Raw genomic sequence first — 17253 nt, forward strand, 5'->3', positions numbered from 1 at the left:
GGTTATCTCTTGATCAACTATTTCTGCCTTAGGTCGATCATGAATATTTCCTATTTTTACACGTCGACTTATTCTTTCAAATCTCCATCTTTCATGTATAGGTCGGTGGTTGACCTTTGCCTGATGATACTCCCAATACTGATCACTACATTCAGGGCAATTATTGAGAGTTGGCAACTTCAGGCCTTCATAACAACAATGTTGAAAGAAAGGACAGTTCCAATGATATTTGTTTTCTTCCTGAACCCTTCTCCTTTCACATTCTTCTTGATACTTCCAATGATCTCTTTCTTGACGCATTTGCTCTTTCTCCTTCTGCCTCTACCACTTGTTTAATAATATTCTGATAGTAGAGCGTTTATGCATCTCACCATTTTTGGAGGCTTCTTGAATATCCGATGGACTAATTTGCCGATCTTGCTTTTTCTTCATTTCTTGATATTCAGTAGCTGATATCAGTCTTGTAAAGTCCACAACTTTTGCTTCCTTAGCTCTCTCAGAGGTGAGTACCCTGAAGTTTCCTCTTGGAAAAGAAGAGGAAACCATATTTGCTGGAAAAGAATGTCCTTCTATACCCATACCACCTTTAGCTTTCTCCAGCCCAATCTTTCCTTTGTTGATAGCTTGCTGGATGATGTCTCTAAAAACTTTGCAATCATTAGTGTTATGAGTATTAGAATTATGGTATTTGTAGTACCTTTTCTTCTTGAGCTCTTCAGCCAAAGGGATCTTATGATTTCTAGTTAGCTTAATTTGTCCTTTTTTCAACAAATAGTCAAATATTTTGTCGGCCTTGGTGATATCAAAGTTGAATTTCTTCTTTTCTTCTTCTGTCGATTTGTTTTTGGCCCATGGAATGTACTCAGAATATTTCCACACCCAATCCACAACAGCCACTTCATCATTCTTAACTTCCTCTTCACTGCTATCGACTAATTCTGGGTCAGACTCATAGCCGATGTTATTCACCTTCTGAGGTCTACCGAAGCATGCATATTTAAACTGAGTTTCCATGCTAGATATTTTTCTGGCCAAAGCAGCTATATTAGGACAATCAAATCCAATCTTTTCTCTGATAGCTGGTATTAGCCCTCGAATTGCAATGCTAACGAATTCAGCTTCTGAAAATGTTAAGGTATAGCATTGATTCCTGACTTCTTTGAACCTTTGTAAATATTGAAGTGCAGATTCATAGTTCCTCTGTGTCACAACGACTAAATCTGCAATGCCCTTCTCTATAACTCTAGAATCAAAGTAATGATGAAACTTGGTCTCCAAATCTTCCCATCCTTCAATGGAATTATGTGGCAGAGATGCAAACCATGAAAATGCTGGACCAGATAGAGAAAGAGGAAAGAACCTCACTTTAAATGCAGGTTCATCAGTAATTTCACCCAATTGAGGCAAGTATTGGCTAAAATGCTCCATAGTCGATACTGAGCCTGTTCCAATAAACTTGACAAAATCTGGTAATCTATATCTTGGAGGTAACAAGACTTGATCGTACCACTCTGGATATGGCTTTTTGTACGACACCATTGTATTGTTGGGCTTCAAACCAAACTGTCGTTGAACTATATCAGTAACTTGGTTCATCAATTGATCTATCTGAAACTAATTCCCATGCTGACTATTTGGTTCTGGATACCTTTGATTCTGCACTCTTTGAACATTTGGCTGATATCCAGAGTTTTCACAACCATTCAAAGTATAATGTTCAGCAACATAATGATAGCCAGGAGGTACCTCTCCAAGTGCTAGTCTTCCTTGATAAGGTGAAGCATTGAAATCTCTCGCAAGCCTCTGGCTCTGAGGAGCAATTTTCGTAGCTGATTGACCATAGTCTAATGTCGGCTATTGCACTGACTGCTGAATAGTGTTACAGCGTTGAGTCATATTGTCACACCCATATTTTAAGAATAAAATAGGATGCATAAAAGACTCATATGTGCCCTAGAAACAGTCGCACACATAAGTAGACAAATCTCAAATGTACCATTGCAGTGTTTATTACATAGCGGAATATAATATATCACATAGTCTCATAAAAAATGATAGCATAAAGTAAACAACGCTCTCGACGGAAGCTCCACACAGGGACATTGTTGACTGGTTGACTCCAAACCTAGTACTCATAACGGTAGTCCTCATTCCAAGCATCATCATTATCATAACCTAGGGTGTTGGGAAATTGCAAGAGTGAGCACATATCGTACTCAACAAGTATAACCAGGGGTTCATGAGGCTCAAATAGCTGACACTGGTTTGACTGCATTTAGCTTTTAATAGCGGATAGCATGTTCATAATTAAATGGCAATTGTCAAGGTAGCATAAATAATCCATTAATCACATGATCAAGTGTAAGCATAATTAACCTCATAGCATAAACAATAATCAAATGAACATAACAACTTAACAAGCTCATCGTCGTCGTAGCAAGAACCCCCAAGGCCGCTCATAACCGTGAGCACGGCTAGTATACTAGTTTTAACACTCTGCAGAGGTTGCACATCTTTACCCATGAGTCATGATTTACCCTTTCGCCCGAGGTAGCTAATCTCTTAACCCCCTTCCTAGGGAGGTCGGCAGGGATCACTATGAAGCCTTTTAAAAGTTCGTCTAACATGTTAGGGCCGCAAGGTTTCCTTTGCGCGCAGATATAGATACCCCCCTTCCGAATGGCACAATGACGCGCAGCCTATACACATAGGGACAGGGGCTCGTACTATACCCAAAACGGTTCAGCCCCTCCGCCCTTTCGGGTAACCTCGAACAAGCTAGAAAAGGTCTTCATATTGAGCTAAAGCCAGAGCCATTATAGCCCTCATGGTTGCACTGTTGTCCCGGTGATCACTTACAGACAAGATCTCATATAGTTATTTGTCATCATTTAACGTTTATTGCATAGCTATTAATCATCTTACAAGATCATGGATTATATCAAGCACTAGCACATCTACACCAAATGCATATCAAGTAGGTAACAAGGAATCCAGGTAACAATCATCTATGATTTTGCTAAGGTCGACAAGGTGATAGCATGCATATGATATATATATATGTGTATTTATAAGTGAATAGGTAACAAGGATGATCCCAAGTTATACTTGCCTCGATCAAAGCTCTCCTGAGCCTGCTGGTCTTCAAAGGCTTGGTCTTGATCACCAACGTACGGCTCATCGTCTATTCCCAAACATCAATCAACAACACGCAATCCAATGTAGACAATCATACACGAAGCAGACAAACTATAATTAGAACAATACACCAAACAGTGGTAAAACAAATATAAGAGTTTATAAAAATGTTCTACGCAGCGCTACGATCATACAAACGTAAAGTTCACGAAAATCGGAATTAAAACGGAGAAGTTATGTATTTTCTAAGATTTCCTATAGAGAAATAATTAATTAAATGCTACTGCGAAAATAAAAGGTTTCAAAACAGAGAATAAATACTACTAACATGAAGAGCTCATAAATATGAATCTAACGAAATTTAAATGGATAAAATCAGATTTAAAATGAGCATTTTATAAGCAAAACAATTCCAGTGGCAATTCTGTAAATAGTGAAAGCGTATTTCTGACTTAAGCCGAGCTGTTTACGTTTTCTGAAATAGAACACGTATTTCTCGCGGGCGCCAAGGGACGGCGGGTTTAATACCGAAATCTCCAGGGTCTCTTTAACAAGATTTACCCTGAAGGGGTAAGTTCTAATCTTGGCGCTTGATCTAAGATCCTACGGCTCCGGAGGCTTCCATGGCCATACACAGGGGCGCCGGTGGTGGCTGGCCGGAGTTGAGCCCCCGGTGGCGGCGCCATAGCAGACCTCGCCGGAGCTCTCGTCTTTCTCGCTACCGTGAACCAAACTTCAAAATAAAGAATCCGGGAGAACGAGGAACTCACCGCGGACTCACCTAGAGACTTTTCTCGGGCCGAGAAGCGACGAAAACGGCTCGCGGCGTGCGGCGGTGGATATGACTCTCGGCGAGATCCAAACCGCACAGACACGGTAGCTAGGGCTTGGTTTAAGCGACTTGGATCCGAAAGGAGAGCTTCGGGGTGGAGAAAAGCTTTATAGGACTCGATTTGACCTCTTTGGCAAGGAAATCACGGGATTGATCTCCTCTCGGGAGTACTGCTGGGCCACGTACAGGGAAAGAGGAAGGCGCTGACGTGCGGGTCCCTCCGGTCAGCAGGCAAGGGGAGGGGGCCGGGCTGTCAGTCGGAGAGGGGGAAGGGTGCGCGACTGGGCCGCGTTTCGGACCGAGGTGAGGGAAGAGGGGGGTGCTGGGCTGCGACTTCTGGGCCGGGGCGGGAGGAAGCTCGCCAAGGGGGGAAAGTCTGCTGGGCCAAAAGACCACCAGGCCGAGGGCAGATGGCTCTCCCTTTTCTTTTTTTCCCCTCCTTTTCTATCTCATTTTCCAAAGCGTTTTCAAATAGAGAATGAATTCAAATTTTGGAAATCAAACTAAACCACACAGCACAGAACAAAATTATGTCCAGCATGAATGCAAGGACATGTTACTAAACTTATGATGAATTTTAATTTTCACCAAATTATTTATTTGCTAGATTCAAATGCTCACAAAATATATTTAAATAAATCAATTAAATCCTATTATTTGAAAATCAAATTTTGGGTGTCACACATATTTGCAAATTCTCTAGATGCTTGATCTCCCGATGTCTACCCAACGAACATTTGCTTATTCCCAGCAGGAATAGAATACGTCGGTCCTCTATTCTGAATATCCAAATGTAAAGCTTCCTTTATAGCATTAGTAATACCATTCAGTAATATTTCATTATGATTAGCCAAGGTTGATGCCATGGCTTTACTGATAATTTCACTCGTAGCTTGATGTTGGAGCTGAACTGTAGGGTCATGTTCTCCTTCCAAAACCACTCTTGGAAAAAGAGTCTTATGGTATACCTTCTTGTCTCTGGTCCTATTGAAGGAAAGCAAGCACTTCTCTTGGTATTGATTCACAGCAGTTTCAACCAATTCCTTCAGTGAATTCGGGAGTTCATCTAGAGTGACATTGAGCATGTTCTCATTCTCCATGTTGATGACTAATGGTCCCACCAGGCGTGACAAAAGATGTGTTGGTGTAAAAATTGGTTTCTCACACCAACAATCTTAGGGGCTCTCAGAGCGAGTGTAGGAGCTGGAGTCCTAGACCTCCTGAGCCACAAACACACAAGCCTGGTGAATCGATTCCGGGGCATGCTAGTCAATTTGACCTAAAAATTGATAAGATGAAAGTGCAAATGTCAAATTATGGAACCTGCCGGTTATGGCCAGACAGTTCTAAGATATATGGCTTTGAGAAGTCGTTGAGTAGAGGAAATTAATTAGAAAGTCAACTCCTTAGAATGATGCAAAAAGTTAAACATTATCGATTATACTAAGCAAATGCATCTTTCGGGTGTAAATTATCGGATCGGCTATTAAGCTGGTACGCTTGTGTATAAAAAAATAGATAGCTTGTATGCATTATTATTTTATTCAATAAATAAACAATAACTTACTAAAACTGGTCTAACGGCCTGTGGTTTCAATAAATTACTTTTATAATCTGTATTAAATCTATATTCACCTGGTCTAACGGCCAGCGGGCTTCAATAAATTCAACACAGACTACTAGTTCATTTAATGCATAAGGAGACTCATACACACGCGCTATTCGTTTAAGCTTAACTGGATCGACTATTTTAGCCGATACAGGGTTCATGAGGCACGAACAAGATCTATCTATGTTGTTATAATCGTATTTAGTTGTTGATGCCAAAACTAATCATAACAAAATAGATATCTCAAACGAATAACATGTAACCATCAAGGTTAACGAGCTAGCTATCTTGTATTTGCTTAATGATTATGATTTGCTTTAAAGCTCATAAATAAGCATTTAGCTTTGAAGCTCGAACCAACTCATTAAGCCTTGATCGGGTAGAATATTGTTACAATAAATAAAAACATTAAGCTTGGAACAATATTGATTTTCTATAGTGTTATGATCATAAGTACAACCACATCTTTTGGTACTATATTGGGTACTGGCTTAAGCAATGCTAAGAGATGTCCCAAACATTTCTAATGCCTTTGCTAGGAAAGGGTTTGACCCACCTATTTGTAATTGTGTTAGAAATGTCAACAGTGAAGCGATGGGCCATGTCGTGGCAGCCCCGAGCATGACGGCACAATAGAGGCGGGCTCCCCTTCTTTGGTGCCATTGTGGTGCCTTGAGCGATGCTGGCTGCTATAGAGGAGGCTAGTCATGGAGTGGCAATGGGCCCCAGCATGCTACACAGTCTCCTCTTCATCAGCATGGACATGATGCTTGGAGCAGCCTACCCTTGTGAACATGATGACCAGAGTGGTGCTAATTGCTAGTGAGGAGGCGGGCTATTAAGGGGCATCAAACTATTGTCACATAAAGTGGGAAATGAATAAACCATAATCGTACGATTGTCAATGTAGCCTTCGCCAGGAGTATTCTAGGTATCAGTTTCCATAGGGAACATGAAATGAACTAACAAAGGATCAAGAACATAACATCATATGATGAGACAAGCAGTTTATGATAGTGGATAGAGAGGATCTTTGTTGCTTATGATATCTAGTAAGATAAGAAATATAAACAAGCGATTACATTACCCTTGCTCATGCCGTGATATGCGAGATAGTAAGAATAATAGTTCCTACCAGAAGTGGTTATATAGTTGATGCTAACCCTACCTTTTAAGAACTTGTCTTGAACATGTGGTGGGATACAAAGACTAGACAAGGCTATCACCACCTCCTAGCACCCATGTTCTATCTATGTGACAAGCGATATATACAAGCAGAAGATAGTTTAAAGACCATGTTTACACTATAACTCACTACTCCAACCTTGGCCTACTAAGTTCCCTTAGCAAGATTAGAGAACTCTACTAAATTAAAGCAGTGCACCATTGAATCCAAGTTGTAAATCTACTATACCAAAATCAGATATGAATTGCTAAAAGAATCTTGGATGTATTACTTACCAGAAGAGCACACTCACTGAGGTACACCCTTCGAGAAGATTCTCGACAGACACGTGCCTTTCTCCATAAGTCTTTCCTTAGTCTCTCCCTATTTGCATATTATAATAGTAGGGATTTGCTTAAGCTACCAAAGTGTAATTTCATCCTTTGTGTCATGAATGAGAGTGAGAGGGTAGGGGGTATTTATAGCACTTATAGGTGGACCAATGGATCCATGTGACATCCTTCATCAATCATAGAATCAAACTGACTTTAAATCAAGGGCTAGGATGCTCCACTTGTGCTTCGCTACATGCCTCCATGCACCAAGGCAGTGGAGTGAAAAGGGTCGGTAGATCGACTCGGGCAGGGTTAGTTAATCTCCCTATGATAGGTGGGGCGACCCCTTCTAGTGTGGGACCTCTTGCCTTCATATAAAGTGGGTAAGTGTTCTCCAATTTAGCTTGCCACGTCGGCTTGGTGAGATGTGGGCCCATCAAACCATGTGCTCTCATCTATAGCTGTTGAGTGAAAACACACACTTGTGATCCAAAGGATGATATTGCTCTAGCAGTGTTTGGGAGGATTATGGGAAGCTTGAGATAAGCAGTGGGCCCATAGGGTGGTTGACTGACCCCCTATGTGTGCCCACAATCACCCAAAGTCCTTCAATTCCATACCTATAAGCAAATGATGACATGTACAAGTGGAACCAAGTTATTTGCACCAAAATCACTACTTTGATTGTTATCTCCTAAAAAGGATGCTTTGTTGACGGTTTTAACTATGTAAATATGTGATGAAATTACAATCAACACAACTCTACCCAAGGCTGCTCTAGCATGGCAGTGGCATCCCTTCATCAGCATGGACGTGGCACATAGAGAGCAACCTCCCAATCCTCTATGTGAACAAAATGCCCTGAGCAATGTACAACTATTGGTCAGAAGATGGGCCATGGAACAATAGCGAACCCTAGCAAATGATATCGCTTTGCCATGGAGGTGGCCTCCCATTCATTATCATGGACGTGGCACCTGGAGGGGTATACTCTTCCTCGGCACTAACGTGGCACCCGAAGTGTTTCCTATCACTAGCAAGGAGGTGGGTCATGGACTGGTGGAAGCCCCCAACATGTGAGGCATCCGATGGTGTTCTATATACATATTTTGACTATTGGGTTATTGTAGAAGCCTATAGTGATAATAGCTTATCACCCTCCATTGCAATCTGATGGTGATGACCTTGATTACAACCACAGAATATCACTAACGAGGGTGAAAACCAGTGGTGATGGGGTCTCCCAAGTTGGCGGTGATGTGTATTCTTTAGTAGTGTCAAGTAGCGCAAGAGTAGAGTGGATAATCAATACAACAAGGAAAAGACCAAATATATAACATCGTGATTTTGTGACTTGCTGGTCAGCTATGTCCTTGTTGAGGCAGGCTCAAGGATCACTGCTCGTTTATCAAAATCAAGAACCCCGGCAAGGTTGCTTTGGCTGTGAGTGCAGTCTTGCACTTAAGCCAGCCTTGATCATAAAGTACTTATCCAGTCTTGCAGTCTTGCTTTGGCTGTGAGTGCAGTCTTCGCCTCTCTAATAGGGATCAGCCTACCCCACTCACAATCACATCTAGAGAACCTCATAATATTCAACTAAGTGCTTCAATGGAGTCCTCTACTCTAGGTCATTTAGGTGGTGGTTGTTAGAAATTATATGAATACTTCCTCTAAATTCGTATGAAGAATTTCTAATAAATCTCAAAAGCCCAATACTTGTGTTCCCTAATGGGTTTTAATATTTAAACCCATAAGTAGAGTTGGGAGGTGTAACATGTATTAGTACTATATTGCTAATTGATGTAGAGGTAGGGAGTTTTTCTCTCTATATATATGATATAAAATCCTAAGGTAGCCAATTAGTATTTTCTTCTTCTCGCTACTGCACTGCCACTGTAGTCTCCCCATGTTAACCATCTGCGTGGACTAGCGTTCGGTAGAGCAGGTCACCGAAACTCTCATTCTTGCGATCCTGGAGAGGACAAATAAGGTTTTTGCAAAGCGCTCTTTGCGCGTGTACTTCCAACTTCTATGACGTGCCCATGTTCCCATACCCTAGCTACTAAGGTCCATAGGCAACACAATCCTAATGCCTGTAGGTGCAATCTCTCAAAGCAAGTGCACTACACCACTCAAATCTCGTTTAGCTAGAGTAACAACAAATCCACAGCCAACACAATCCTCTAATGCCACCGCTAGTTAATTTTTAGTGGTAATGGATCTAAACATTATTAGATTTGGACATTGATGTTGTCTCCGGTCTCCCTGAATATCGCCCACTAGCATCTACAGCTGTCGTTATCAGTCTAACATAAATGCAAGTCGTATCGTATAGAACAGCAAAAGCAAGTACTCGTATAAACATAGACACCTTCAAGGAAGGCGTATATCGTCTTGCACCGGATCGGAGGACATACATATTGAATTGATAGATCGACTTGTATATAAAGCACTAGGTGTGGGCGTGTAACTACGTACATATGCTTGTTGAGCACGAGCCCACTCTCAGAATAGCACACCTAGAGAGAGAGAGAGATCTCAACACTCCACAGTAACTACTAGAGCTCTAGAAAGCGCAACGTCTTTCCCATATACACACATACACATACACCTGTCGTCTCTTTTGTTGCCATGCCAACATCGCGAGAACAAGCACAAGCAGAACACGACCACCACCACCACCACCCCACCATCCTACACCGCGGCGGGCTCGGCGACGACGGCGACGGCGGCGGCGGCAGCGATTCGAGGCAGGTGTGGGTGCCTGGCCCCGTCATCGTGGGCGCCGGCCCGTCGGGGCTGGCGACGGCGGCGTGCCTCAAGGCGCGCGGCGTGCCGTCGCTGGTGCTGGAGAAGGACTCGTGCGTGGCCGCGTCGTGGCGCCACCGCACGTACGAGCGGCTCCGGCTGCACCTGCCCCGGTGCTTCTGCGAGCTCCCGCTCGCGCCGTTCCCGCCCGGCACGCCGCCGTACCCTACCCGGGACCAGTTCATCGCCTACCTCGACGACTACGCCCGCGCCTTCGGCATTGAGCCCCGACTCGGCGCGCGCGTCCGCAGGGCCGCCTACGACGCCGCCATCGGCTTCTGGAGGGTCACCGTCGATGAAGACGCTGGTGGCGATGGCGGTGCCACGGTGGCGAGTACCGAGTTCTTGTCGCGGTGGCTCGTCGTGGCCACCGGCGAGAATGCGGAGCCGGCGTGGCCGGAGGGTGTGGAGGGGATGGACGGGTACCGCGGCGTCGCCATGCACACGAGCAGCTACAAGAAGGGGGACGAATTCAGGGGCAAGAATGTGCTCGTCGTCGGCTGCGGCAACTCCGGCATGGAGGTCAGCCTCGACCTCTGCAACAATGGCGCCAAAGCCTCCATGGTTGTCAGGGACAAGGTAACTACTGATACTACTACTGTAACATGGACTTATGATGGGTTAATAATTAAATTCGCGTCAATCATTTACTGGACAAGCAGTTCAACGTGAAATTAATACTGCCTCGTCAGCATTGTGTCAAAATTTCGGGTAGAAATGTTGTCCAATTAAATATAAATAAGATACAAATCTCATTCTTTATATATTTGAAACAAATGCTACAACAAGAATCTTTGCTCAAGATTATTAGAGAGTTTCCGTTTTGCCAAAAAAGAAATAGACACACAGTTCCATGTCCAAAGCTATATATAATTCTGTGAACTGGTTTTCTTGAGTGGTCAATTCTGTTTAGTGCCACGTAGGTTTCCTTCCTTTTTGCCCCCTCATGTGTGTAGATTGCTGTCACTTTCAATCTTAATATATATATATATAGATATATGTATATATTCGTGATGTTCAAAATGAACTAACAAAGTTGCACTACTATTTTTTAATATTACTGTAAAGGCATCAAGAATCCTGAAAGTTCTTCCTCCCAATTTCCTATATATCTTCAACTTGATCGGCATTCGGCAGTGCATGTATAATTAATTAACATACATTGCCCTACTTGTAACTTGGTATTGCATAACTAGATAGAAATTAGTTGATGAGAGACTTTCTTATCCTGAAATATCGATCTTGTGAAGCATATGTTGTGCTACTTGTAACATGCTGTTTCATAGAAATGTGTACTGATGTGGTGCTACAGTGACCCTGAAGTTTCCTTTCCTTATCTTGTATGCTGCCTGAGAGAAAGGGAAACAACAGGAAAATAACAAGAAAAGTGACAGGGAACAAAATAGACAATAACTTCAGAACCCTCGAGAACTGCGAACGAGTGGCATCCTGTTTTTTCCTAAAGGAATTTAGCAAGAAAAATGGCAGTAACTAATGTTGGGCATTGTAGAGTTCGCCAACTCTATTCTATATGTAGTTGCATGCATGTGATCTCCAAGTGGGTATATTTAATGATTTTACATGGATATATATGACAAGAAATGATGCAACTAATTTATTTTTTACTGGTAGGATTGTTGTTAGTATATAATCAGTAGGAGCAATTTGCGTACAAAAATAATTTAATTTGCTACACTTAGGGCCTGTTTGGTTCCCTTGCTAAATTTTAGCTAGCTAAAATTATTTTAGTTAGGTGACTAATAGAACTAAACTATTTTAGCTTATTTTAGTCAATATATTTGGAACTTTAGCTACTAAAATGAATAAAGTTTAGCTAGCTAAAATTTAGCAATGGAACCAAACAGAGCCTTAGTTGAGGTTATCGAACACTACTATATGAACTTTAGCTACTAAAATGAATAAAGTTTAGCTAGCTAAAATTTTGTGTTTCATGTGAAAACAAAGTCTGAATTAACCTATATATACCTGTCCAGCGACATGGTGAAATTACTATTAACAGACCATAGGGAGAAGTTACAAATAAAAATAAAGGACGATTTTTCTAAAAAATAAATGTCTTTATATATAAAGTTTGACATACATTGTTAAGCTTAGAATGTTTAATTAGTTTGCAGCAATATAATCAATCAATAAAATTAAATAATGCAACTCATTAGCACATTTTGGCTTCATTCAAATAGCAAAAATTTGGAAAACAGCTGAATGATTTTGCATCGTCGTCTATATATGGTACATTTATACTTATGTGTGTGGTGTTTGTTTTTTTTCAGATTCATGTGTTGCCCAGGGAGATACTAGGCATTTCCACGTTTGGCCTCTCCGTGTTCCTTCTCAGGTGGCTGCCCATAAGACAGGTTGATTCTTTGCTTCTATTCTTCACAAGATTGATCCTTGGAGACACTGAAAAATACGGTCTCCCACGACCAAAGATCGGCCCACTTCAAATCAAGAGTTCAACCGGCAAAACACCCGTACTCGACATCGGAGCTCTAAGAAAGATCAAAACTAGAGAAATAAAGGTACATATATATATATATATATGTGATCCTACCTCCAAAAACTTAGCACTCGCTCCATTTTTTTTGCACATCACATTAACTTATATTACTATCTTTGACCATCGATCATTTCAAAAAATTCTTATATTTCACAAAATATGAATTATAGATTACGAAAGTATCTATCATAGTGAATCAAAAAACAAAAATTTATGTTATAAACACGTATAAACTTTTTGAAACCCATGAATAAAGATACATATGTTTGATTTAGGACAAAGCTAATACACATGTAAATGAAAATAGAGGGAGTAAATAGGAATTGAATTTCATATGGCATGGAGTTACTGTGGGAGTGATAGATGGATGCACTACTACTCTGAATGGGACCTCGCTCAATAATAATGTGCTGCGAGGAAATAAAAACTGCACAGATCTCGAAACAACACAAAGGAGTCCTAGATTGATATTGGTTGTCAGTACGTGTAGTCCTCAGCGACAAATATTGTGTCCCAACTCAACTAATGCATCTAGAGAGAAATTCTGCAGGTGGTCCCGGCAATTCAGCGGTTCACAGAGAATGGGGTGGAATTCATAGATGGCCACCGGGAGGACTTTGATGCTGTCATCTTCGCAACCGGGTACAAAAGCAACGTGCCTTCATGGCTCAAGGTACATATATACGTACTTACACATTCAATGAGCATGATTAAGCAATCTTGGAAAAAACATGGCTCTTTGATATATAGTGGTAAATATTATGTCAATATCAAAGTGAATCTAAAATTTTTCTGTTGGATCTCACGATTCAGCTCTCATTTAGTTACTTCACGAATAAATGAGCTGAATCGTGAGATCCAACAGCAATAGCTAAAAAACAGGATCAATTTATTTTTGGGTCCATTCAATCAACGGGTTTGCTCATGTAACCCGCAACTTGACGCCCATCTCGTGTCCAGAGAAGAGAAACCACACATTACATGTAGTAGGAGTAACTACTCTGGGGAGTAAGAAAACTATATTTACCATGTATATATATATACCCACTATTCTAAATTATAAGACATTTCGGGAATACATGTTAATTAGAGACAACTTAGATATTATTATACTTTCACTTGTCGTCAAACATTACAGAGAGAGAGAGAGAGTTATCAAGTTAACTCGATCATTGTTGTGTAATATGTAGTCATTTTCCAATTAATTAAGCGAGGCTCTAGATAGCAAAGCATGGGCCACGACAATGATGCTTAATGGAGGGCGATATCCCTCCGACGGTGACACCAAATTTGGTCACCAAGAAAATTGACAATATAGGGCAATGTTGATTGATGTGGGTCTTATTTTGTGCAACATAATCCGCGAAGAAAATAATCACTTTAGGCAGAGACTGAAAGGAATGGACACAATGGTATAGACCACTATATATGTGTTTGTTTTATAATATAGAAGTACTTGCATTGGTATGATAGCTACTAGTTGTACTTGATTTCCTTGTATATTATATATATATATATATACATATAATTGCATATCGTTGCGTGCCCGCGTGTGTATATGTAGACAAATATGGACATTCATATGTACAACTGTTGATGTCACGTGCCCGCGTGTGTATATGTAGATAAATATGGACATCAAAGTTGGAGCATGCAAACTAGATAGATAGACCAAATTAAGGATGGAGAACGTAGCGTGGCGGCTCGATCTTAGCTTGCATTTGTAGCTTTCATGCGTATGCACATATAATGTTTTTATATATGTGTGTATTTGTGCTTCTGTTGGTATCTTGTTGGTGTGTACATATGATCATGCTGGTCAATGCAAATAGTCGAGTCCGTATCAACATGGGCATCTGGGCCAGACAACAGTGATCGTAGTGGAAAATAGACCACGAATAAAACGGAGAACAATTTTTTCATAAAAGATGATTCAAAAGTCTATTCAAAGGACATTGTATTATCTACCATGTGTGTGTGTGTGTGTGTGTGTGTGTGTGTGTGTTGCATAAAATAGTCTTATATTAGAGTAATATATACTCCTACTAACTATGAGGCAGCCACATTTAGGCCTTTTTTGGATGTACTTTGATTCACATCAATATACATGTGTTGGGATAGAACTTGAGCTAAATTCAATCTCAATCAAACCCATCACATGTAGATTGAGTTGAACCCAACAACATCTAAACAAGGGATCTCATTCTAGTTTTATAGACTTAAAGTTAATCAAATTCAAATCAAACAACTAATGACCTCACATGGTCCGATGATTATGATGAAATTTTGGCGTGAACCAAACAACCCCACCCTATAACTTCCACCAAACCACACAGACAACATGTTAAGCATGCAATTATAACTTAAGTAGCTTGCATGCACCATCTGCACCTTCTTGCTATCATCTCATCAAGTGGGGGAAGGAAGCTTGAGGTTGGGGATTGGAAAAGAGGGGTTGCCAGAAACCCCATGCATGCATACAGGGGGGGGGGGAGAGAGTTGGGTGATGCACATGCATGCATGAAGGCTGGCCCATAATGATTTTGTGGTGTGAGAGGTGAGGTCCATCGATCTGCTCATCATCATGTGCTGCGCCCACTCTACCTTTTGTAGGGTGGCCCATCTCTAGATGGCTTGGATTGTTTGATGGATCCCATCTGTCTAACCAGATTTTTGATGCAGCAGGCGTCTTGCAAGTGTGTTTTGGCATGCCTTGAGATAATTAATTGTTCAATTTGTAGTTGAACATCTGGTTGAGATTTGAGCACTGAATAAATGTGAGCAATGGTTGTGTAGAGTTCCTTTATGACAAGAAAATAGTGGAAGCAAGGCTTAGCTTGTTCATTGATCCACCATGCATTGTTTTATTTTTTGTTCATTGTGCAGCTGACAAATACTCCATCTGTCCCAAAATAGTTGATTGTTTAGCTATTAATCAGGACAAGTTGTCATATATTTTGGGATGAAGTAGCAGTTAGCAAAAGACACTATCAACATATGCATTTAATAGCTAATTGCAAACAACATAATTGCTGATTTACATTTTGCGGAACAAACCGACTTAAGTTATACCTTATTAAACTAATCAGGCCTGCCAAAGTTAAAGATGCTGCAAGATCTTTCTAGTTACAACCTCATCTCTGCTGTTCGTCAGGAGTAGAAGAGATGCATAAATAACTTAGATGCATGTATAGTTCATCAACCCGTATATATATGCAGTTTGGACTCGATGATTGTACATATTATTTACATAGTCATTTGTCCTATAAGAAGAAAAAGGAAAATTCTAATTAATTACATTCCAATTTGCACTTGCTTATACAGGAGGAAGAGCTCTTCAGTCATTTTGATGGGTTCCCAAGAAAGCCATTCCCACACAGCTGGAGGGGCAAGAACGGCCTGTATGCCGCCGGCTTCACCAAGAAGGGCCTCATGGGCACCTCCTACGACGCTCTTAGGATCGCCGGCGACATCGCGGACCAATGGACGGAGACCTTTGCGAGCCCCACTGCTACCAACAGAAGCAGTGACCACGGTGCTTGATGAGTCTGTACGTGCACCATTAAGAGCGCTCTGCGTGGATATGAGCTTGGATAGGTGCTGGTCTACCCTCTAGATTGGCTAAATATATGTGTGTGTTTTGCATTGATGTCATAAATTTTCAGCTCTTTTCTTTTTTTTCTTCTGAGAGTGAGAAGTTGTGAATGTAGCTTGTGTATGCATATATATGTGCGATAAACTGCTTAATGTAACCATAACCGTAGTAGTGCAATATATGTTGTGTATGTAGGTGATTGTTGTTCGGAAGTTTCCTTTGTCATATAGTACTGGTATTTTAGTTTCAATTTTGCAGGTTTCTTTACAAGATTCCAGAATGCTTGGGACTCATCATAGGCTGAATGGCTAAACACTATGGGAGAAGGCGGATTTGCCGAGTGCCAGAAGCTTTGCTGAGTGCCAAAAATCAAGCACTCAGCAAAGCCATTTTTTTCCAAGTGTTGAGCCGCGTGGCACTCCGCAAAGAGTGGCTTTGCCGAGTGGCACAGAGAGCCTAGCACTTGGCAAAGCTCTACATTCGGCAAAATCTCACTTTACTGAGTGCAACACTTGACAAAGAAGTGGCACTCAGCAAAAAAAATCCACTTGATGGTCGAGCTCGCCCACACTGTCAGATTTTAAAAAAATCTTTGCTGAGTGTAGGTCGTGGCACTCGGCAAAGAGGGTCTTTGTCGAGTGTCAGGCTCCGGCACTCGGCAAAGAGGCTAGCTTTGCCGAGTGCCACTACTTGGCACTCGGCAATGACCCTCTTTATCCACTCAGCAAAATATTTTTTTTGTTTTTTTTTGAGAACTTCCCATATTATTTAAAACTCCATGTTCAAATTTAGGACAATTTTGAATTATTCGCTATATTTTGTTAGTTTTTTTTCGTTGAATTTTATGGAATATTTCATATTTGAACTACAGGTGCATGAAATAATTGAATTTAGTCAAAAAAAAATTATATTCATGATGTTTGGTGTATGTTGAGGCCGTGTCTAGGAACTCGCACGAAATGTCAAGCATCTTATTGACATAACATGACAAGGTGCCTGCGGGAAAATTGTTTTCAAATTATATAAAATCCAAAAAAAAATCGAAAATCATGAAACTTGTCGAGGCTTCATGCCGATGCTTTTTCTTGGAGGTTTTAGAAATCTCTCCGTGAGGTTCTACCAAAAATTTCTACTTATAATGTTGTTTTTCTTGTTTTGAAGAGCAGGACCTGTCGGAGGGGACCCAAAGCACCTTGGCGACCCTGATCGTCATCATCGGCACTGCGGTCCTGCCTGCACAACACTGACTCACC

At 41.1% G+C, this 17253-nt stretch overlaps 1 protein-coding gene across 2 annotated transcripts; it reads left to right on the plus strand.

Moving 5' to 3' along the window:
• Positions 9562 to 16212, plus strand: LOC8064606 (indole-3-pyruvate monooxygenase YUCCA6). 2 transcript variants are annotated; one of them, XM_002442176.2, is made up of 4 exons: positions 9562 to 10466; positions 12179 to 12427; positions 12956 to 13078; positions 15730 to 16212. In XM_002442176.2, the coding sequence occupies exons 1-4, from the start codon at positions 9711 to 9713 to the stop codon at positions 15946 to 15948; spliced, it is 1347 nt and encodes a 448-aa protein (XP_002442221.1). In that variant the 5' UTR covers positions 9562 to 9710; the 3' UTR covers positions 15949 to 16212. The 2 variants fall into 2 exon arrangements, with proteins under 2 accessions (XP_002442221.1, XP_021301614.1); XM_021445939.1 differs by having other exon boundaries at positions 12179 to 12262.

This window comes from Sorghum bicolor, chromosome 8 (assembly GCF_000003195.3).
Source record: "Sorghum bicolor cultivar BTx623 chromosome 8, Sorghum_bicolor_NCBIv3, whole genome shotgun sequence".
NCBI lineage: Eukaryota > Viridiplantae > Streptophyta > Magnoliopsida > Poales > Poaceae > Sorghum > Sorghum bicolor.